The following is a 24,401-nucleotide window of genomic DNA, read 5'->3' on the forward strand; positions in this document are numbered from 1 at the left end:
CGGGGTCTTAATAGTGATGACTTTTTTTGTAGTAGGAACCCACGTAGAGATGTGTAAATTCTTTTTATCCATAGCGCGCGCTATTCTAGAAAATGCGCGTTTTTGTCAGTTGTAAAGTTTTTGCGTCTCGCGCCACTATTCTGATGTAAATAAGCTTGTAACGATTCACCTTCTTCAGTCTGCCCTGAAGAAGTCTTATTAAAGACGAAAATTTGGCAGAGTCGATTTCCAGTTTTTGGTGTATTGTATTGTATTCTCCTGTATTCTCGTGTATTTCCCTGTATTTCCCTGTAATTTCCTGTATTTCCCTGTATTCTCCTGTATTTCCGTGTATTCTCCTGTATTTCCCTGTATTCTCCTGTATTCCCCTGTATTTCCTTGTATTCTCCTGTATTACACTGTATTCTCATGTATTTCCCTGTATTACTATCATTACTATCATTACTATCATTACAATCATTACAATCATTACAATCATTACAATCATTACAATCATTACTATCATTACTATCATTACTATCATTACTATTTTTACTATTATTACTATTTTTACTATTATTACTATTATTACTATTATTATTACCATTGCCATTGCCATTATCATTATCATTATCATTATCATTATCATTATCATTATCATTATCATTATCATTATCATTATTATTACTTTTACTATTACTATTACTATTACTATTACTATTACTATTACTATTATTATTATTATTATTATTATTATTATTATTATTATTATTAGTATTATTATTAGTATTATTATTAGTATTATTATTATTATTACTATTATTATTATTATTATTATTATTATTATTATTATTATTATTATTACTATTATTATTATTATTATTATTATTATTATTATTATTATTATTATTATTATTATTATTATTATTATTATTATTATTATTATTATATAATGAGGTAAACTGATACCTCCAATTTTAGTTATGACCCTAACTGTATTACTTTATATGTCATTAGGCAGATTAAAAAAATAAATGAGCAAGAACGGACGAGTGAGTCAGCCAATTAGTTTCCTAATCTCGACTTAGGAACTCGCGGGTTCGTTGTTTTGCGTTTTATGGTAATCATAACAAAGAACATAATAGCAGGCGCGTCAACAGGATTAGCTGAGGGGGGGGGGAGTGGAGGGGTAGCGCAGCCATAGGTATCATATAATACCTATCTGAAAAAAAATGTCAATTCATGATGTAATTTCTGAAGACTCTTCCGTTTAATTGAGTATTTTGAAGTACTTATAATAAGTTACTTATTATAATATTACCCCTTATTACTTAGGGGGAAGGGATAGGGAACCGTTTTTGTACACTACCCCATCCAACCCCAAAGACGGGTTCCGTTTTTCCAGCGTCTAGAGGTGACGGATTTACACCGGGATTAAATATCTAGCCTTTTGGCTTTCTGCCAAGGGGGGGGGGGGGGGGGGTTGACCCAAACATTTTTGTCATTATCTTACCTTCGTAACAATTTTTTAATGAAAAGACACAACTCAAACAATAAAAAGGCAGACCATGGGGGTAAACCCCCATCATTCAAGGAAACCACACAGATAATGAGATATTATTTAAACACTAACAAGGAGAGACCATTCATTCAAATCACAGTAACGAGGAGAGATCATTTATACAAATCACACTAACCAGGAGAGATAACTTATACAAATCACACTAACGAGGAGAGATCATTTATACAAATCACACTAACGATGAAAGATCATTTATACAAATCACGCTAACGAGGAGAGATCATTTATACAAATCACACTAACTAGAAGAGATCATTTATACAAATTACACTAACAAGAAGAGATCATTTATACAAATCACACTAACCAGGAGAAATAATTTATACAAATCACACTAACGAGAAGAGATCATTTATACAAATCACACTTTAACCAGGAGAGATCATTTATACAAATCACATTAACTAGGAAAGATTATTCATACAAATCACAATAACGGGGAGAGATCATTTATACAAATCACACTAACGAAGAGAGATCATTTATACAAATCTCACTAACGAGGAGAAATCATTTATAAAAATCACACTACACGGGGAGGGATCATTTATAAAAATCACACTAACGAGGAGAGATCATTAATACAAATCACACAAACGAGGAGAGATCATTAATACAAATCACACTAACAAGGAGAGATCATTTATACAAATCACACTAACCAGGAGAGATAATTTATACAAATCACACTAGCAAGGAGGGATCATTTATACAAATCACACTAACGAAGAGAGATCATTTATACAAATCACACTAACGAGGAGAAATCATTTATAAAAATCACACTACACGGGGAGGGATCATTTATAAAAATCACACTAACGAGGAGAGATCATTAATACAAATCACACTAACAAGGAGATATCATTTATACAAATCACACTAATGAAGTAAATTCTCAGTCACGCTTTCCCCTGGACATGAAATTAAACTCCCTCCTCACGAACTTAGGGTCTGCCTTTTCAGTAGTCAATACATGGGTATTGGATAATAATTGAGTTTTTCAAGTCGTGATAATCTGTCTCTAGATACTGGAAAAGAAACGATAGTTTCATTGACGAATTCCGAAAACTTCAACGCGAAAACCAGGCCAATAGTCCCACGCTGTTGGTATGAATCTGATGTATTGGGCGGTTGGCCTGTTTACCAAGGCATTCTTCACAACTGTTGGCTTGTCTAAGTTCCCTTGAAACTCCTGTTTAATATAACAAATTAATTTGAGTATTTACGTTTTTATGTTCAATTATTATACCTGTTTACGATTACAGTCAGGCTCGTTGGCCCTAAACACAGATGACATACCTTGTCTGTGCCACCTTCTTGGTAGATTTGCCAGGAAGACCCCGGTTTTGAGAGGGAAAGCTTGTACCTTGTGGCTCTTGTATCGTAATGCGAAATTGTTCCGCCTTGTGTTGCCACGGCGCAAATCATGTATAACGACAGCAAATCAACCTGGAGGTACAATGGAACATTTCTATTTGCAGCAGACCAATACCGATCCCCGTTAAGTCGAGCATTCTTTGGTGAAAAGAAGTCTGAGGGAAAACCAGACTCTTGCCAGTAGTTCGATGCGAAAAAGCTTATGTCTGGGATGACACTTCTGTTCTGAACTCCAACTGCTGCGAGATCACAACCTTGAAAGGATCACAAAAAATTATGAGTTGTTTTGCTTCTCCGATCTACGCGCGAAATATCCCGTCCCAGGGGGAAAACATAGAGGACCACAAAGACCGGGGGTAGGACTCCAATATAAAACAGACGTGGGTGATCGTCGGCAAAATCAAATTTAAAGATCGACTCTCAGTTTCAGACAACTTTTGATGAATAAAAATCAATTATTTCATGAGTGCAGAGTCGAAAACCGTTTTTCATTCGGTTTTATTTTTTACGAATTTTAGGAGACACCCTACTAGCTTCAAAATTCCCGCTTTTTGCGCTCCTGATTTGACCGAGTCCCCTCTCGGTTAACCTTATTACCACTAATTACCATAAATAAACACAGGGAGACATAGGGGGAGTTACGACACAAGAAGAATCAAATTACAGAAATCGTATAGTATCAGTAGGGGAATTCACTCTTTCCTGCGTTTCTTACTCTTTTAAAAGCACAAAAAAAAAGCAACTTGCATTATTTTGGCTGTAATAACATTGCCATTAAGGGAAAAGGCGTCTGCACAAATTCCTCTCTCTAGGGAGCTCGAATCCGGAGGCTAGGCGAAAAAGAGGGCTATGGGTTCGTTTTGTCCAAAGAACTCGAAAAGATTGGAGCAGGCCGCCGAACACCGATGTTATTCTGCTCCGATCGTATCTTGCCTGAGAATTTCGCCAATACTACGCCTTTTCCCTCGTTATTGAACTGAGAAAAGAGCTCAAACGCCACAAGATCGGCGTCTATCACAGGTAGCCCAGGCAATGGTTTTTAAGCTTGTTCGTAGCTTGGAATCAGCTGTTATTCTTAGAGGTAAAACAAGTGTATTGAAGTAGCGATTTTTTGTAAAATATTGCCAATAAAATTGCTTTAAAACTTGGAGCATGCCTTGTTGTCATATTTATGTGTAATATACGATTTGGGGGGGGGGGGGGGTTCTTAACGGAATTTATGACTTCTGTACCCCTACTAAGGAAAGAGACAAGGTTGGAGGCTCCATTTTCGGTAGCACTCAAATACCGTCGAAACTCGCGAGTAACGAAATATTTTTATCTCGCAGACCTATGCCAGGGTACACTAACATTAGATATGTGGCAAAACATCCGAGCTAAATCATTTACCCTGGCCGCTAGCCATTAAAACGAGTAAGCAGCCATTTTACTCCTTGACCGACGCAGTTGGGGAATTAGGTACGCTCCGCTGAACACGGAAGACGCTGAACACGTAACACGCTGAACACGGAACACGCTGAACACGGAACACGCTGAACACATAGGGGAAATGATGTAGAGCGGACGAGGAGCCTCCGTCGAAAAGGAGCAGGCGACGTTTGAAAATCGTTTCAACTGCCTCACAAATCAATAAAATAAGAAGCGTATGGCATTTATGTCACTAAATTTTAGGATGTGCGATCCGCTAAGAAAATACTAGATGAAGGCGCATCCATGCTGACCACGATAGGGTAAGTTTTGGAAATGTTACGAAACGTATTACGTCTCTGAAAAATCATTTAAGTTGAATTCGTGGCATGACGAGTCTTATTTCTCGAGATTTAAGCCAATGAGAGAATGACTGAACTGAACAGCGAAAGTTCTCTTCTTGTATCGTTACAAGTCACGGACAAATAACGCATTCACTCTGGGAGTAAGCTTCGCGATTTACCAGTACCTTAACTTTTTATTCTAGAGAAAAGAAATTTTAATATTTTTCCGAATTTTTTTTTTGCAAACTGCAAGAAGAGATGTTAATGTATCTTATTTCGATAGTTATTTTACAGGTTCACCAAGCTAATGTCGTATTTAACGTGTTTCATTCATAGTTACTGTATAAAATATGTTGCATTACAATAAAAAAAATTGGGACGAAAAATATAAGTTACTTAAAAATTTTCTTACATGTTTGTGGAGTTATTTTAATCCCTGTGAAGTTTCAATCCTTTTCGGGCAATATTTTGCCACAAATGGATTGAAACTTCACAGGGATTTTATTTATAAAGGATTAGTAACAAAGAGATAGGTATTATGTATAACTATAATTACCAATTTCGCAGGTGCTTCCACTGTAACCAACAGGACATTCGCAGGTGAAGCCATTTATTCCATCCTTACAAGTCCCTCCGTTAGCACAAGGATTACCAGCGCATTCGTCAATGTCTTCAAAGTAAGAAAAGCTCAGCTTTGTTATTAAAATCGCGTTCTATTCAAACCACCGTATTCTTTCAATGAGAACAATGCAATGAAGTTGTAAAAGTCGCATAATCAATTGATTTTGCAACTTTTTTTAGCTTCGAAGCTGGAAAAGGTACTTCAAATTATTTTGCTTAAGTGCATAATATTTGTTTATGTAATAAGAGCTAATAAGTGAATCAGCACTAGCATTGTCGTGAGTAGTATAGTACTTGGCGGTTTCAGCACACTCCTACGGAATGTGCTCAAACCAAGCCAAGTCTATCTACTCACCATTGTATGGTGTCATATTCTGGTATGATTGTGTGGTATCACATTTTGGTGAGACTATATGATAAAAGATTTTGGTGAAACTATATGATAAAAGATTTTAGTGGAACTATATGGTATCATATTGTGGTGAGACTATATGATACAAGATTTTGGTGTCAGCTTATGAATAAATTACTGGAACTATATGCTATCTTCATTTCGTGGAATACGTGCGGCGTGTGCGGGTTTCATTTTATGATACAATCCTATGGTTACGGCTGTTGTGTGACATTCTTGAAAAAGCGGGGAGTCGACGATTTTCATTCCCAGAAATAAGGGACATTAGCCAGCGGTTTCTCTGGGCTCACATTTTGCTAGGCCCGCGAGGAATAACAGCGGTATCACAAATAAAAACAAGATTGCGGCCAGCACAGGGGCTTCCCTTTTGTTGTTACACTAGAAGTACTTAATCAGGTTGACTAAAATTCCAAATAAAAGTAGTATTAGCGGTATTTAAACGTGCAAGGGGCATTATCCATTATCATTGGACGTTTTGATACATCCAATGATAATGGAACTGCGACAGTCTTGCTGAGGTTGGAAAACATTATATGCGCAAATTTAAATAAAATGTATTTTAGAAAGGCTTTATGGTTCCCCTGTGTCTATCCCAGAAAGCCGTGGGGCCGTTTAGAAACAAAATGGAGAACGGACGAACGGAGAGAAGCTGTTCTTGCGGAGCGCACCGTTTTCCTTGATTCAGTCTGTATCTTAAAGACGACAATAATGGTTCCTGAACTAGGCATAACTACATCAAATGTTATTTCTTCGGGAACAAGATTGGAAGGCGCTACTGCCTATTTTATTTGCCAATTTGATGGAAGGATAGTCGATTTACCAATTTCGAGTCCTGCACCTGTGATGCGGCGAACAGTTCTGCCTTTTAAACGACTACTTTTATGCCCAATTTCAGTGAAATTACAGAGAATGTATGGAGGATTGAATGCTCTGAAGCGAACAAAAGTGCAATGTCCAATGAACAATTATAGGGCTTTCTCTGGCATCGTTTGAACGGAAAGTGTATTATTCGAATGGTAAGGTTTTTTTTTTCGAGTCCTGCATCGTGAGCCCAAAATCTCTGAAACGAGAAAATTTGATAAATTGTGATGCCTCCCCACATTTGCTTATAGTAAATGGCAGCCATTTTGACATTGTATGTGCACTATTACGCATGCGTGGCGGCCATGTTGTCTCTTATTTCTGGGAATGTTGTTATTATAGGGGGTTCCCCGCTGACAGGTCCGAGCATGTCTAATGTATTCAAGGGCTAGAGGTCTCTAGTTGTGTTTACTATGGTAACAAGCATAGTAACAATAATATCTAGATTTCCAGCTGGCAGGTCTAGACTTATCTTATTGTGTTCAAGGTCATGAGACGGGTGTATGTTTTTTTTTTTCATCCAATCATAATTGGCAGATGATATTAGGGAAAATTCCCCAGACACATCAATAGCATATCAAGAGGACTTTGAAGTACGCGGTTTAGTCTTATCTTCAGAATGGCTGAGGGGGAAACTGGTCTGTCTGATTTGATGGAGGATCTTGGTTTGGAAGATTCTTATGGCACTGGCTACGAAAGGGATGTCGATGTAGGTAATTGATGGGTTCTATAACCAAAACATCACCTTTATGAACGACAAGGTCCAAGTATTCGCTCAGTACTGGATGAAGCTTTATTCAAATTGTTGCCTTCAGCGAGACTATGCAGTTGAGCTTATTAAGATGGGAAACCAGACGAGGCTAAAGCTGCCCTTGAGGATTGGCCTACAACTATTGGATCACCTAATTTACCACAACTATTATTCGAACATACTACAGAACCAAAACGAAAGAAACCGTCGGCTCTTTCGGTCGAGTGTGGTGGTGTGATGCTAATCAAGGAGATGGTAGACAATTTCAACAAAGGCGAGAGAGTTCATTTTGACGTACCAAATGTGTTGCCGAATGGTGATGTGAGTTTATCCGAGTATAAGGCGTATATTAAGGAATGCGAGAAGTGTTTCAAGGGTGTGGAGAATTATGTAATCCAAAATGCATTTGTGTATAGTGCGTGGGTCAGTCGAGTGTTCGAGAAGTTTCAAATCGATAAGAAACGCGGTCTTATTTCTGGAAATTTCGATGACTGGGTGGACGCACGATGTGAAGGAAAAACCGAGGCAAGCAAGGCAACTTCGAAAATTTTATAAGCTATTTTCGCCATATAAAAGAGTGTTACATTGTAATTTGCCATTTATATGGTTCGATAAGAATGGGTTGTCTTTTGTCATTTATTTTAGAGACCACCCAGCTGCAGCAATGCCTTGGACACATGAACTAGATTGTCCTTGTGGAACTTGTATGTAGACCGACGCGGATGTGCCGTGACGTAACGGCATTGGTGTGCCGTGACGTCATGTAGGAATGCAGTCTCTTGTGGAACTTGTATGTAGACCAACGCAGATTTGCTATGACGTAACGGCATTGATGTGCCGTGACGTCATATAGAAATATAATCTCTTGTATTAACATATAGAATGAATTGTGGTGCAGGGATCCATATGGCGTTGGAGGAGGATGGATATTTCGATTGTCCATTTTGTGATAAAAAAATAAGGGAGTACGTAACTAAGGGAGAGTCGGCGAGGTTCGAGGCATGTTGTGGGAGGCAGGATATGGTAAATGACAATGGAGCTAATGTGTGTAGAAATTGTGGTGTTCACCATGAATACGACTATGCCGTCGAGTATGTTGATTTTTACGAGAATATGTACAGGTTACGTAGGAAGTCAGTGTACCATCGGAAGTACCATTTAGAAAATGTGCTGTTTGATTTTGACTTAGAAGGGAATAAGCGTGACCTACTCAGGAGGTTCAGACTAGTTGAGACGTCTATGAATAAACTATTTACTAGGAGACGATATATTCAGATAAAATTCATTCTCTACAAATTGTATCAGTCTTGTATCAAAATTGTATCAAAATATATCAGTCTTAGGACACCGAGATATTATGAGAAGTTGTGGAAGCAGGTTTGCGATCATCTAGGATGGACGTACATTCATGGTAGTGAGTTTATAACTAAACGTGGGGAGACGAAGTGATCACCATCTTTCTCTAGAGATATGTTGCTTCCCTTATGGGGTCTTATAATAAAACCTTATGCTAAAGTTTTATTTAGTTTGTCTCTCATTTCTACCATTATTTGTTCTCGGATATGGACTTCGCTTTTTTTTTTCTCTCGACTGAGGTGAGCATTTATATACCTTTTCCCGTATCGACTCTCTCATTTCATTATATTTTTCAGCCTCTTTGATAATGAGATTGAATTCGTCTGAGGATATTTGGTCGTCGGTCAATGCTTTGCTAATCATCGATTGAACTTAATTTACATTTAGCTAGCATCATGTTATCTGCGTGTTTCTGTACATATTTCGATAGTCTCTTAGAGACTGATGCCGTCACTGTTGAAACAATAGCGCTAACACCTGACTCCTAAAGGTACAGCCACAGGGATCCCAAAACCAGTCAACCCAGTCCCCAATGCCCCAGCTGATAGGGCTACTGAGAGAGAGCCTTACCCGATAGCTATTTTATTTTTAATCGACCGAGACTTAACGTACTTTTTCCTAACTATTTGGTGTTGTTCCAGGTTCGCGCTAAAAGAGTTCTTAATAAAACAGATTTGTTATAGTCTGAAACCATTTACCATTGTCTTCCTCGGTTGGGATGGTTGGGTAGATTTGGCCACATCTCTCATGTGGTCTTGCTTCGTACATGTTGTCCATTATATTATATGGTTAGATAATCTCGATGTACGTTTCTTGTTTTTGGCTATCGTACATGTATTCGGCATCGCCGGATAGCTCCTCACACATTACGTTGCTGGTGAAAAGCGCTGGGTTAGCACCCGTCTCGGTGTTAATGTGTAGGACGGTTCCATTAGCACCCCATACGTAAAGCAGCTGAGAGTGTCTGAGGGTTATCAAATACTACACCAGTGCTTGTGTGTAGGTGGTTTTTCGGCATGATCACACTCCAAGAGGCGCCTACTTGGTTTCTAGACGCTAGAAGGTTCTGCCCAATGAATTGATAAGAGGCGTCCCAAACGCTCCGCTTCCATGCGAAGTAGAACCTTGGGTCGGTGGACACACCACCGACTCAAGGTTCTATCTCCGTGCAGTATAGGGCTAAGTTCGCAGTTAGTTTGATTATGTTTTGGCTGTTCTTCAATCCTAGGCTAATGTAAAAACCAGTTACCTCTCTCCAACCATCATTGCCGAGTAATATTTGGGCTTGGTGTATGTGCTTTGCCCTGTATGAAGCTATACGGGCACTATTTCCTATGTCGTCAGCGACTGACTCACTCACTTAGTAGTTCGCCGCTGTTTCGCCTTCGATGCCGAAGGCGTACACTTGGATTTTTTGGGGGCTTGGTGAGTGATGTGAGACGGTGAAAGTGATAGTACCTATGGAGTTACCTGTGTTGATCACGGCCTCAGTGAATCGGTAGCCTGGCTTCCCATCTATAGGGCCTCTCTTAATGCTACCCCCCACGGAAGCCCCACCTAGCCGTTTGGATGTTGATGGTACCCATCGTAAGCATCACATTTGGGTCTATGCAGTAGCACTCGATTTGAATGGTGTAGTCTCTAGATGCTGTCAGTCCGGTAGCGTTATCGATAGGTAGAGAGATGGCTATTGTTTCTTGTGCCCCATTTGGGACATTGTCTACTAGGTAGAAGTATTGGTGTTTAGGGTACAGCCCTTCTGATATATAGGCTCCTCTAATTATTTTCAAGTTACTTGATGTTAAGCTCCAAAGGCTTTAGTTGTTTAGAAACCACAATGCGTATGTTAGTGGATCACCTTTTACTCCCTGTGCGCCCTGGTCTCCTTTGTCACCTTTGTCACCCTTGACCTCTTGTATGCTGGTCGCCTTTGTCGCCTTTATCACCCTTATCCCCTTTTTGCCCCTGTAGACTAGCGTGGTAACTGGACACTTCAGTCACTCTGACGTTGGCACTGCCGACGCTGTTTTCTACGATGTTGAATATTACGTCTTTCCCTAATGCCTCAAGCTCGAAGGCTATTCTCTTGGTCGGGCTGTAGATTATTGGGTTTATAGTCTTGAGCGACACCCCATTGAAAGAGTGTCTGTAGTCGTGCTATACCCCAGAGGAATCTTTTAGCTGTGTGTCGACGAAGAGGGGCGTTCCAAAGGTCGGATCCGTTGGGTTGTAAGTCATTAGCTCCCCATTCCCCACACCTGTATTTAGCGCCGTCATGCTGGTCTTAGCGCTTTGGAGCCTCAGCCAACTGTCGTTACTCCCGTCTCCCCTCACACCTGGGGCTCCAGACGCCCCTGGCGGCCCTCGCTTACCCTTAGGGCCTTGCAAGCCTTGTTTAAAAGTGAACTCCTTAAAAGTTCGTAGTTTAATTGTCACGTTTGATAGTGTCTGTGTGAAGTTGAAGCCGGTGCCATTTAGCTCGAACTTACCGATTTCCGTAGCGAAGGTCGCGTTTCTAACGTTTGGGAACTGTACCACGGTGAACGACCCATAGTTGTCCGTGCTTAGTTGAACATAGAAAACGATCCATTCGGTTAGACTGTTAAACTTATGGTTAAATTGACCGCTTGATATGGTAGTGTCGTAGTCGTATTACTCTACCTTTTGATCTGTCAGTGGGATACCAACCTCGCCGAATTTAAGCCCTTGCACCCTAATCAGTATATTCTGTTACTAAATACATCGACAAGATATCGATGACCTACAGCTGGCATACATCAACCCTGAATATGGGAACGATAGCGTCAAGTACTCACCTGATGGTGGGGCGACTTGGACAACCGTCACCTTTCCAAGTGGGAACCTACAAAGTCGTCGTCATAGTGGACGATAAATATGAACTGGACATAAGGGGGACAAAATTCGGCGAACTCACAGGATTCGACCCAAAAGTTATCTCCAAGACAGAGTATGGATCTAAATTACCCAACATCACGAACAGCATCGACACGCTCCACATCAACACTGATTTAATAACCGACAGCATTGTAGGAGGTCGCGCTAGTAACACGCTATTTGTCATACCGACAGACAACTTAAGTAGGAGCTTCCCGTTCTCAGTCCAACCAACCAGAGCGCTGTTTAACATCGTGGCTGCCAATTTGATTAGTAGTATGAGATTCTACGTCGTGGATTCTATTGGTCGTACTATCAATCTCAACGGTATCGAATGGCACATGACTCTAATCCTGAGGTCGATATATTAGGTTAACCTAATTGTATATGAGTTCTTAACATGAGTATAAGAGGAGGTACGACCCTGATGTGGGTAGAAACGTGTTGAAGCATATCTACTAATCTCGGCCGTAAGGTATTTGGAGAGACAGCAAAGAAGGCTGTAAAGGATGCGACGAGTAAAGCAGTCTCAACCGCTATAAGCAAAACTGGTGATTACGCTGGGAATAGATCAGGGGATCAGATCAAACAGAAGAACAAAAAGGGTGCCCAACCCACTGTTAGCCCAAGACCAACCAAAGATGCTCCGTTAACAGACTCTGAGATCAAAGAACGTGTCCAGCGTATATTAAACGGATCTGGAAGGGTGCGAAGGTTGAGAGTGTGAAGTATTATCTAACCTTATTGTATAAATGTATAGAAATCCGAAGTACGTAGAACGCTATGAAGACGTGTCGTTCGATCTAGAGACTCCGCTAGTCTCAAACGTCGCAAACAACGCGCACCAAACTCTCACAGGGTATCGTATTGTGGCCGACAACAGTGGAGAAATCGCGCCTCTCGATTGGTACAACGCCCGTTTCGAGGTTAATTTCGAAGTCTAATTGCTAGCGGATGGTGGAAACATCGCTGTCGACGATCACAATGGTATTGTAAATGGTAGTCATTCACTGACCAAAGAGATATCCGTCAAGGTCAATGACATTCCAGTCTACGACAACACACAGGCGGATCACACCATTAATATCAAGAATCTACTTGAGTACGACACTTCGTATGCTCAAACGACAGGATCAAACGAATTTTACTTCCTAGACACTACTGGGTCTGCTGAGGATAGAGCTCGAAAGGCTTTGCTCGGGACATCTACAACTTTTAACACTGAAATACCTCTCAATAGATACTCTTTCTTCGAAGCGTTCGAAGACAAACTTATGCCTAACACAAATGTTGAGATACAGATCACTCGGAACAGTGACGCCACTCTGATATGGCAGGCAGGAGCGAATTGCCGAGTCGTTTTGAGGAGAGCGACGAAGGCATGTCCGAACTGACAGAGAATACGTTTTCGCAAGCCGAACAGTTTCTTCCGGATTTCGATCTTATTGGAACCATCCATGGAACAACAAGCCGTTATATTACGATTCTAAGTGAAGAAAAAGTTGAGAAGAGAAAGCACGACAGGATTCCGGAGAACACGAAAACCAGCACGGTGTGGGCTGTTCGTACCTGACAAGAATGGGCAGAAGAGAGGAATTAGAACCAGAGATGTGGCGGCAGGATCGGATAGTTTCGTATGTTTCGATGGTATCAAAGGTGTTCGATTCTAGGGTTGATAAAGTAATGAGATAGGATGTTTGTAAGGTTGATAAGTTGATAAAGAGCGATGGCGAAAGTGGCAATAAACCCCTTAAAAGACCTGCAGATGTAAGAAATTAATATTTGAAGTTTGTCATGTTTGTGGTCCGATAGATTTTGGAAAATTGTAAAGTTAAGTTCCAAATGGTTGGGGTTTGATATTCAACATGGAAGAGTGCAGGTAGTGAATTGATTTAATTGCTCATTATAAATGCAAGGGATATATACGAGCTTCCCCGGGATGTATCTATATACATCCCTTGCATTTATAATTTGCAATTTAATTCAATTCATCAGCCCCGCTCTTCCCTGCTGAATATCAAAACCCTCCCCGGGCTCTTAGCTCTTGCCTATTTATGAGGTTTGTACGTGAAATAAAGCCCTACAGAAAACGATGGAAACCTTGTCAATCATGTAATAAGGGGCCATACAACCCGCTTGAGAAACAACTCGTATACGGCAAAGAGACTGGCCAAGTGACTGATTGAAAGGTCAAACCGCTAAATAAAGTAGACGAGATCGCGGTGTACCATGACATATGCTTTAAAATGGGGAAAAGGAAAGGAGAGTGCGACGGAAAAATGGTCGAGTCGCTTGATCGAATACCGTATGTTTAGATGGCTAAGTGGGGGTCAACCGCACGTTTCCTTATCAATGCAAAACGAAAACTCGGCCTCGGTGTTAAAAAGCCGTCGAGTGAAGAAAACTGGCAAGAAAAACTAGCTGATGAATTACACAAGCCATTAAAGAAGAAATTTACCCGACGGCGCGTTATAGTTAACCATACAGATGAGATATGGTGTTCCGACTTAGTCGAGATGCGTTTCGATACCTAATCATGGTTTTAGACGTGTTATGAGACTATTTGCCAATATCTCATAAATGTATGTTCTAGAAAGTTCTACGATGGTTCGCACCTGTTTTCAATACTGACCTTCGTGACCTTTTCACTGTTCATCCTGAATACTAAGTATGCACCTGCTAGTCAAAGGCTAGTCATACAGGTCATGCGCAGTGTTACTTATTCCAAAACCAGTTTAGCGTTTACTCAAGATAAACATCTAATTTCCAGATATGTCCAACAAGCCAAACGTATTCCTAAGCCTCATTATTCTATAGTATTTTATATGATTATTGTTTCGAGTCAATTAACTGTTATTCTAACATCGGCGGACTCTTGCTTTAGTAATCATCATTTCTAAAATTGTACCTTTGCATCACCTTCGTAAGAGCAGTCAAACCAGTTATCCGGAATTATTAATTAGTCAGAATAAATAGGAGTTTACTGTAAAACATATTGTACTTGTAATAACGACAGCTTGCTGCGGAGGCTATCGAGTAAGTTCTGGTGGCTTCATGAAGACAATCCCTAGTCAAGGAAGAGGCCTAGTAAGGATTCCCTTCTATCAGCCTCACCTTCTGAGAATCGTCTGATTGTCTCCTAGAACGAGCTCGAATACCCCCCTGCTCGCTAAGCGTGGTTGCTTTTACAATAAAGTTGTTGGTGAAGAAGCATAAGCTACCTGGTAAACGATCCCGGAGAAACCCCCGTTTTTACAGAAGTATTAAGTAAATATGGTTGGATCATACTGTTTAAAGATAAAAAAAGGTGAAACTGTAACTGAAGCATTCGAAACAACTCTCAAGGAAGAAAACCAGAGTATCTATGGGTCGATAAAGGTACCAATATTCTATAACAGACACCTGAAAGACCTACTAGAGAAAAATGGTATACAAATGTATTCGACTGAAAATGAAGAAAAGAGCAGCGTTTGCGAACGATGGAATAGAATAATTAAGACTTAAATGTGAAAACAAATCACAGCTCAAGGTAATACGCAATATTTAGAGATGCAACCTAAGATTATGAAGCAGTATAACAACACCAAACACTCAAGCATTAAGATGACGCCCGTAGAAGCTAGCAAAAAGAAGAATAAAGGTTTAGTATATTTCGGTCTATATGGTAACATGGAGACACCAAAACAAAAGCCTATATATAAATAGGTGATAAGGTTAGGATAAATAAATATAAACGAAATGTGTTCGGCAAGGGTTACACACCGAATTGGACTGAGGAGGTTTTTATAGTTGATAAACTACAACACACTAATCCAGTTACTTACAAAATTAAGGATCTAAATTGAAGACATACAAGGTAGTTTCTACGAACTTGAACTACTAAAAGCCAAGCAGGATGTTTTCCGCATTGATAAAGTCATTCGGTAAGGTAGAATATATATGAAGCACGAATACGTTCCAGTGAAGGTCACCTTATCCGACTAAAACCTCATAACTCTCAGACGCGCCCTGCTTGGGAAGCGGCCCGTCTTGAGCTCAGCCATCATAATATTGTCGCCAAGCGTCGTTGGAGGTAGCGACACGCTAATGGTGACGAAAGAACAACGTAGCCAACTCACTAGACCCAAGCTCGTCGATATACCTTAATGAGTCTGGGATGTACAGCATGATACTGAGATCAAGAATGAGTAGAGCAAGAGATTTCAAGAGATTTCACTAGCGAAGTACTGCCGTCTGTGAGGATAGGAAGGTACGAGCGTAAGACTCGCCAGATACTCTCTTTCAGCATTGAAACTGAGTATGATCTGCATAAGAAGGTCATCAACTTCATCACGATACGCCATCCGAGAGCCATCTTAAGTGCATCACTGGGTGAGAACCAAGTGAGAAGCGATATGAGGATAAGATAATATAGTATGGGCTATCAGAAGGGCTCACCAGACTTGATAATCCAGAATCTGCATAAGGACTACTCAGGCTTTGCGATCGAGTTTAAGAGCCCCAAGGGGAGCGGTAGGCTATCGGACGACCGACAGGTGATGCTACAGAGATATTAGGACAACAACTACATGGTGCTGGCAAGTAAAGACTACGATGAAATTATAGAAGAGCTCGTCAAGTACTTCGATGGGGTGAGAGTCCAGTGCGCGCGCTGCTCTAGGAGGTTCAAGTCTGCAGACACTCTGGGGAACCACCTGAGGTACATCCACAGATATTTTTAGAAAAAGGATATAGTAGAAGTATATATGGAAGTGCAAAGAGCTAGAGGACGCCCCCCAGTGTATGCAACCGGTGAAGAAAGAATGGACTCTATAAGACGATCAAAGACTAAATACATGCTAAACAAGGAGTGGTACTGTGCAGTGTGTGACAACGGTAAGAATTACACATTAGCTGGAAAGCCATGTCACCTTAAGACTAAAAAGCATCAAAAAACGCATTTGACACCATGGATAAGACAAACCAGAAGAACACGATTAAACACACCCAATAATTATAAGTTTATAGCAATGAATTCCGAGCTAATCAAATTGCCACTGAAGCAAGAGAATATTAAGCCAACCCCTAAACCTTGGACTTATAAACCAAGACCACCAGTACCCACACCACGCAAGAGCGTAAAGCAGATGGCTCAGGAGTATGAGGACAACACAATACCACCACCACTAGAGTTTCGAAACAGGCCAGTTCCTACACCTAGGACCCGTAGGCCAGTTCCTACACCTAGGACTCGTAAGCCAGTTCCTACACCTAGAACTAAGACAGTGCAGACAAGGCGCGCCTTGAGAGGTTACACCATGTCCTTTGAATAAAGAATATTAGAGACCCTCTAACGCAACTGCAAAGCACGGCTAAGGCACTAGAATCTATGAAAGGCCTTAAATTCAGTTTAGTACTAAAGGTCACGTTCAAGAAAAACGTCGGCGACGACCTAATGTTTAAGACTGCCTACTTTAACAGTACATCCCAAACAATCATTAATAGTACCGAGATCGGCGAGGCATTGCGGAACACCCATCAGCAAGTTCTGAATAGGATAGCTCAATGGGTATCTGAGGGATCTGGCTGGGTTATAGAATCAGTCGATGGTCAGTATCTCAATATCGTAAAATACCAGCCGCTGAGAGGGTCATCATACATCCAGCTCCCGGTAGGACTACGAGATAGAGGGCTGGTCAACAAAAAGAATGAGGACAACGAGTGCTTCAGATGGTGCAGATGGTGTCACATAAGACACCTAAACCCACAGGATAAAACACCCAACGAGTCAAGAAATCCAATAAGGCACTCGTCAACGAACTGGGCTACTCAGGTGTTGAGTTTCCAGTAACTGACAAACACTATAGTAAAATCGAGAAGCAGAACAGGATCAACATAAATGTATACAGCTACGATGGCGATGGACCGTACCCAACACGTGCATCGAAGGAGAGGTTCGAAGACCACATGGAGCTTCTACTAATCACTGATGGTAGTAACCAGCATTACGTACTCATCAAAGACTTCAACAAATTAATGTTCAACCAGACGAAACATAAACATAAGAAGCACTTTTGTATGAGCTGCCTCCAGTGTTTCAGCTCCGAAAGAGTACTAACAAACCACTTTAAGATCTGCCTCGAGATTAAAGGGGGACAGGCGGTCAAGATGCCAGACAAAGAGCACAACACACTCAAATTCACAAACCACCACAAACAACAACCGGTGCCATTCGTCATCTACGCCGACTTTGAAGTTATAACCGAAAAAATCCATGGATGCCAGCCTAACAACAGCCAGTCGTACACTGGAGCCTACCAGAGACATACCGACTGTGGGTTCGGCTATAAAGTGGTCTGCACCTATGACGACAAGTACACAAAGCAAACGCAGCTCTACAGAGGCGAGAAAGCTGTGTACAAGTTCATGGAGAAGATGTTGGAGGAAGTCAAATGCTGTAAGAACATCACGAGGAAGCATCTCAACAAAGCACTAATGATGTCAAAGCACAATGAGGACCAATTCCAAAAAGCCCAAGTGTGCCACATATGCGACAAGGAATACACTAAGAAGGACACTCGAGTCCGAGACCACTGCCACATTATTGGCAAGTACAGAGGCTCGGCACACCAAGAGTGTAACCTTAAACTTAGAATCAACCCTGAGGAGATAAAGATACCCGTCATATTCCACAACCTAAGAGGCTACGACAGCCATTTCATAATGCAAGAGATTGGAGCCATAGTCAAGAAGCACACATATCTGAACGGTAAGGGTAAAGGGAAGCAAATGAATATCAAAGCTTTACCGAACAACATGGAGAAGTACACGGCCTTCATGCTCGGCAACCACCTCGCCTTCCTAGACAGCTTCCAGTTCATGAGCTCCAGCTTGGTAAAACTAGCCAGCAACCTATCAAGAGAGTCATTGAAATACACCTCCCAGAGGTTTAACGTTGAGAGGCTCGACCACATGGCTAGAAAGGGAGTATACCCATGCGACTAAATGGACAGCTTCGAGAGGTTCAACGACGAGCTACCAGCGATGGAAGACTTCTATAGCACCATGTACGACCGACACATCTCAGAGGATGATTACACACATGCTAGAACTGTGTGGTAGGAGTTCGAGCTTAAAACCATGGGCCACTACCACGACCCATACCTTGAGTCTGTCATACTACTGCTGGCTGAAGTGTATAAGAACTTTAGGAAGACGTGCCTAGAATACTATAAGCTAGATCCATGCAACTACTTCACATCCCCCGGTTTGTCATGGGACGCCATGCTAAACATGACCGACATTAAACTAGAACTCATGACAGACATCGACATGTTCCAATTTATCGAAAAGGGTATGCGTGGTGGTATATCATACATAGCCAACACATACAGCAAGGCCAACAATAAGTACATGGAATCATACGACGAGACGGCTCCCTCGAAGTATGTCATGTACTTGGACGCAAATAACTTGTACGGATGCGCTATGAGTCAGTACCTACCCACTTGTGGTTTCAATGACAGAGAAGAGAATCGAAAAATTAAACCTGGCTAAGTACAGCGAGAGTAGGAAAAAGGGGTTGATACTAGAAGTCGACCTGGAGTACCCCAAAAGCCTCCACGACCTCCACAACGACTACCCACTAGCGGCGGAGAGAGTGAACGTATCAAAGGACATGCTATCCGAGTACTGCGACAAGATAGCAACAAAATACGGCATACAAACAGGTCTAGTATCAATACTGATCCCAACCTTAAAAGACAAAGAGAAGTACGTACTAAACTACAGAAACCTCCAGCTATACACAGACCTAGGCCTAAAAGTAACTAAAGTCCACCGGGCTTTAGAGTTCGACCAATCACCATGGCTAAAGCAGTATATAGACCTCAACACTGAAAAACGTAAGAACGCCAAAAACTCATTCGAGAAAGACTGCTTCAAACTGATAAACAACATTGTATTTGGAAAGACTATGGAGAATCTACGAAAAAGAGTAGACGTCCGACTTGTGACTGATGAGAATAAACTGCTCGAACTGATAAGCAAGCCCTCCTATGTGAGTAGCAAGATATTCAACGAGGACTTAGTAGCCGTCCACAAAATCAAAGAGATGCTGACCCTAGACATGCCAGCTTACGTGGGTATGTGCATCCTTGACCTCAGCAAGGTACTAATGCACGACTTCCACTACTACATCAAAGAGAAGTACGGAGACAAGGCACGGCTACTATTCAGCGATACAGATAGTTTGACCTATGAGATAGAGGCAGAAGACGTATACCAAGATTTCTTGAACGACAAAGACAAATTCGGTAATAGCGACTACCTAAGGAGCTCCACATACTTCAACGAGACCAACAAGAAAGTCATCGGTAAGTTCAAGGACGAGGCTGCAGGAATCCCCGCGATCAAAAATGTACAGCTATGTGAAAAGCGATCTATCAGGGGGAAAGACAGCAAAGGAATCAAAAAGAATGTAATCAAAAATAATATCAAGCATGAAGACTATAAGAAGACATTAATGGACAAAAGACAGATGCACCACAGAATGAAGACCATCAGAAGCCAAAACTATAAGTTAGGAAGCTATGAAATCAATAAAGTGTCACTCAGCTGTTTCGATGATAAAAGGTATATATCAAAAGACGGAATCAAAAGCTTAGCCTACGGGCACTACAAGATCGGACAATAACCCCGATCACCCATTTGACAGATGAATTTTTTGTTTTGGACATACTGGCATCCACTAATCTGGAGAAGGTATACCATCTTAACGCACCGAAACTATTTAAAAATAATTTCTAGTATAGTAGTATACTAACATGGAAATTGAACGATTAGTAAGAAAGTCAACAGTACTCGTCACTTACAACGATAGAGGCGAAGAGACCACACTGTCTGTGGAGGTATACTACGACGGTGAGGAGCATCCGTACGCGGCCTACGGTATGCAAATCTACAAAGACCCAAAGGGCGAGATGCACAACAACCTCGGCAGGCTCTCCGTAGCGACAGACCGCGAGGAGTACAAGATCGGATCCGGCGGATCCGAGAGCGCCACCAACTACTCCTTTCACAAAATTGGACAAGACAACAAAAAGTCAGGCATCAATAAGGTGAGTAACGAAGTAGTTACGCCATTCAAATACAAAGACCGAAGCAGAAAAGTGTTCGAGAAGGTCAACATCACTCGCATGGGTGAGATCGTGGAAGACGAGAGCATGGAGAGGATGACGATCTATCCAAGTAGCAGCCGCCCGTGGATCCGGATGTTAGGGAAGGGCAGCCCGGAGGGCGAGCTCAGGCGAATCGAGCCTGCGCTTTTTTGCACCAAGTCTGGACGACTCGGAGACATACCCAACATGTACGAGCCAACGTCTACGACATGATTGAACCCGCACACACCGCACGTATTCCACGAAATGAAGAAAGCATATAGTTCCAGTATTTTATTCATAAGCTGACACCAAAATCTTGTATCATATAGTCTCACCACAATATAATACCATATATTTCCACTAAAATCTTTTATCATATAGTTTTACCAAAATCTTTTATCATATAGTCTCACCAAAATGTGATACCACACAATCATACCAGAATATGACACCATACAATGGTGGGTAGTATAGACTTGGCTTGGTTTGAGCACATTCCGTATGAGTGTGCTGAAACCGCCAAATACTATACTACTGTCGTGAATGCTCATCTCACACACAACGGATTAAAACGGATAGGATAATGGACAGCGCGTTATTTAAAGTTTCAGTGTAATTTTACATTTCAATGCAAGTAGATACAACAAGATATCACATATCTACGCAAGTAGATACAGCAAGATCATGATCAAGATCAAATTGTTGTGTCAGACTCGTGTCCAGTCGTTATTTACTGTTGCGCGGACATCCACAGGAATCCTGAAGCGAAGACGGAAAACAATAACGACTGGCAGATTACAGATCCAAGATGGCGGACGAAATCGGCGAGCAAAAATGTTACGAATTTTCACAGACGGAGAAGGATCTATCTATACTGCATTTCTTGCCTTTAAAATTCCATGTGCACATGACAACTGCAGAAATAGCCTAAATACTTTCCTGGAGTTTGGAATTCGGCGTAAGATCATGTACGAATAATGACTTCCTCGCTCTAGAGCTTTTTCTAGGGAACATGAAGACAGTATGTCCTCGAATTATATCTCTGAAAGTGTATATTTGTGATAAATACAATCCAACTAAAGCAGTATGAGTTCAAATGAGTGCCAGATCCATCAGACCATCCAAAGCCAGACCATCCAAATTCATTTTATGAAATGATGTATCAAGCTCACCAGTGTCGTCCGCCGTCTTGGGTTTTACGAAACGAAAATATCTAATTGAACTGGGAACCACCGAAAATAAAACTAAATGGTTTACAACGAGTGTGTGTAGGTAGGCCCTTGGACTTGAGCACAAAAAAGGATAAAAAACGGTCATTCTGCCAGACGTTAAGTGAATTCCGACCCCGAAACCGCATCCTGACCGTCATGCATCGCGCGGTGTCTGGGTACGAGACTGTTGTTGTGTAACATCTTCTGTCATTCATTCTCTCAAACGTTTAAGCGTCTCCTAAACATGTAGTTCGAAAAGCAGTTAACTCTACAACCCTCCTTTTTAACAGCACACCTTTGTGTCTAAAGCAAACTCTTCGTGATCCGATGAAAGTGTTCTGTTACAACTTACCCGTCTCACAGTTTTTGCCTGTAAACCCTGCCACGCACGTGCAGGAGTACCGGTTGATCCCGTCTACACACGTTCCTCCATTCTTACAAGGGCTGCTCTTGCATTCGTCATCATTGTCTATTAAAGGAGTAAGATTTGTGATATAGAGTAACTTGCCTGCGTTATAATGAAACAAAAATTGGTGTTTTGATAATATTGTCGGCCTAAACCATTGGTCATTCCTGAACTGAATGTACAAAAAAAAATTCCCACCCCCACCACCCTCATTGTTTTTTTTTTTTTTTTTTTTTTTTTTACAGCCCTTCAAATTGAACACCGCTGTACCGGTTAGCGGTACCCAAGCTTTTAAGCAGTGCTTTCAGAAACCAACTTTAATCTCGCATCGCCGTGCTAGAGCATGATAATTGCTCGTATTTTTTTTATCAATACAGCATATTGGGAGAGTACCCTAGGACATCAATAAGTCTACTGTGGCATAATTGCTGCGCGTACGCAAGTTTGCAAGGTGGATTTGCCTGTACATCCAATTCAATATAGGGAAAATGGCACTATAAAGAGCTGATACTTCAGTACCTATACTTTGTATGCATGTAGGATGACCGTTCTTTAGATAAACTATGATAAAATGGTCCATACTTTCTAGAAGCTGAAGCGATGCTGATTTGGAATATTCGTAGTTCAATACAAATCTGTTCTTAAACGGTATTGCGTTGTTTTACGATATTAAATACTCTAAAAACCTTCAATAGTGCCAAAATTCATTTTTAGGCTCATTCTTCCGTTGTCAAAATCTTTACAACAAAACTGTAGGAATCAAACGGATGCTGGTGTGTTTATTCATCTTTTCACCAAGTTTGATCCAAATCGAATACATTAATTTTTCAACCCATGATCAACCTATTAGACGGTCGCTCTAAAAAAATTAACGAACTTGATATGTTGTTAACCCCACTGCGCTTATATTTGTCCAGAGGAAAAAACAATAATTTCATCACTCATTTATTTGCATATATAAGTACTTACTTTCACACTTGTCTCCAGAAAAGCCAGCAGGGCAATGGCATCTAGGGCGGAAAGTTTTGCAATCCACCTCACATGTTCCTCCATTTGAACAAGTGAACGAACCATCTTTACAGGCGTGTAGGCTTTGTGTGAACTGTACCATAAACAGGGTACGATTAGGCATAATTATAAATGCAAAAACTTCTATTACCATATATACACCTATTTGCACTCGAGAACCCATTTCGTAACCCGCGGTGGCTCATGGGTAGCGAATAAATGGCTCAATCCTTGTATCTGAAAGCCATGTGAATGTTCATAAGAACGTGAACAAGAACTCTACAGCTTTTAAAAACCTGGATTTTTATTATTATTTGCTTATTTACTTGATACCCATGAAGCACTGCGGGTTACGATACACAGATTAGTCCGAGTGCAACCTTATTTGAATTAGGTGTATATGCTTCTTTGTTTACTATGCGTTGTCCCCCCCCCCCCCCCGAAAAAATATTCATTACTTTGAGTATGTTATTTTTTAATAGGTGATTACAAAAATATTTTTAAAAGTCAAAATCAAATCATTCAAAGTTTCAAGTAATTTTGACTAAAACTATTCACATAAAACATACCTCAGCAGACCTCAACTGTGAGTATATCCATCCTTTTTTCTTTTCAAACTCTGAATTGTTTGGATTTGCATCGTCCAACGTCTTGACTCCGTATGTGTTTAACTCGCAGGCCCCTGCTTCAGGTCGAGAAACTTCGTAGTTCACCGATATGCACCAGTCTTGCTGCTGACATCGCAGACTGCATGATATCTGACTTTGAGCCTGAAGACGCTTCTTGACATGCCGGCTCCGCAAGACAAGACCAACTTGTGTGATGGCGGCACCTACTGAATGGATGGACGCTGGACAGAAGGATTGCTCGCTTGATGTTGCTACAGCAACGAGACAGTTGAAGTATAACACGAGGCAAGTAAGCCTCATTTTGCTGTAGAACAATTCTATTATTTAGAGTAGTATAACTGATCTTTGATAAAATACGTGGCAAAATTGTTTGATTCTGATTGGATGGGAAAAGTGCAGTTTTCAGGTAGTTTAGTGCA

The 24,401-nt window shown here is 41.0% G+C and overlaps 1 protein-coding gene across 1 annotated transcript in view; it reads right to left on the minus strand.

Annotated features, from left to right (window-relative positions):
* Nucleotides 1–1,599: 1,599 nt before the first annotated feature.
* LOC5507273 (sushi, von Willebrand factor type A, EGF and pentraxin domain-containing protein 1) overlaps nt 1,600–24,401 on the minus strand; it is a 32,468-nt gene continuing 9,666 nt past the window's right edge. The window contains exons 3-8 of the mRNA XM_048726515.1: nt 23,923–24,286; nt 23,315–23,447; nt 22,292–22,408; nt 5,249–5,362; nt 2,864–3,195; nt 1,600–2,756 (exon numbers count right to left, since the gene is read on the minus strand). Coding sequence (XP_048582472.1) covers nt 2,613–2,756; nt 2,864–3,195; nt 5,249–5,362; nt 22,292–22,408; nt 23,315–23,447; nt 23,923–24,282 — 1,200 coding nt within the window. The 5' untranslated portion in view covers nt 24,283–24,286 and the 3' untranslated portion in view covers nt 1,600–2,612. The remainder of the gene's footprint in view (nt 2,757–2,863; nt 3,196–5,248; nt 5,363–22,291; nt 22,409–23,314; nt 23,448–23,922; nt 24,287–24,401) is intronic.

The sequence above is a fragment of the Nematostella vectensis genome, chromosome 4 (assembly GCF_932526225.1).
Source record: "Nematostella vectensis chromosome 4, jaNemVect1.1, whole genome shotgun sequence".
NCBI classification, from domain to species: domain Eukaryota; kingdom Metazoa; phylum Cnidaria; class Anthozoa; order Actiniaria; family Edwardsiidae; genus Nematostella; species Nematostella vectensis.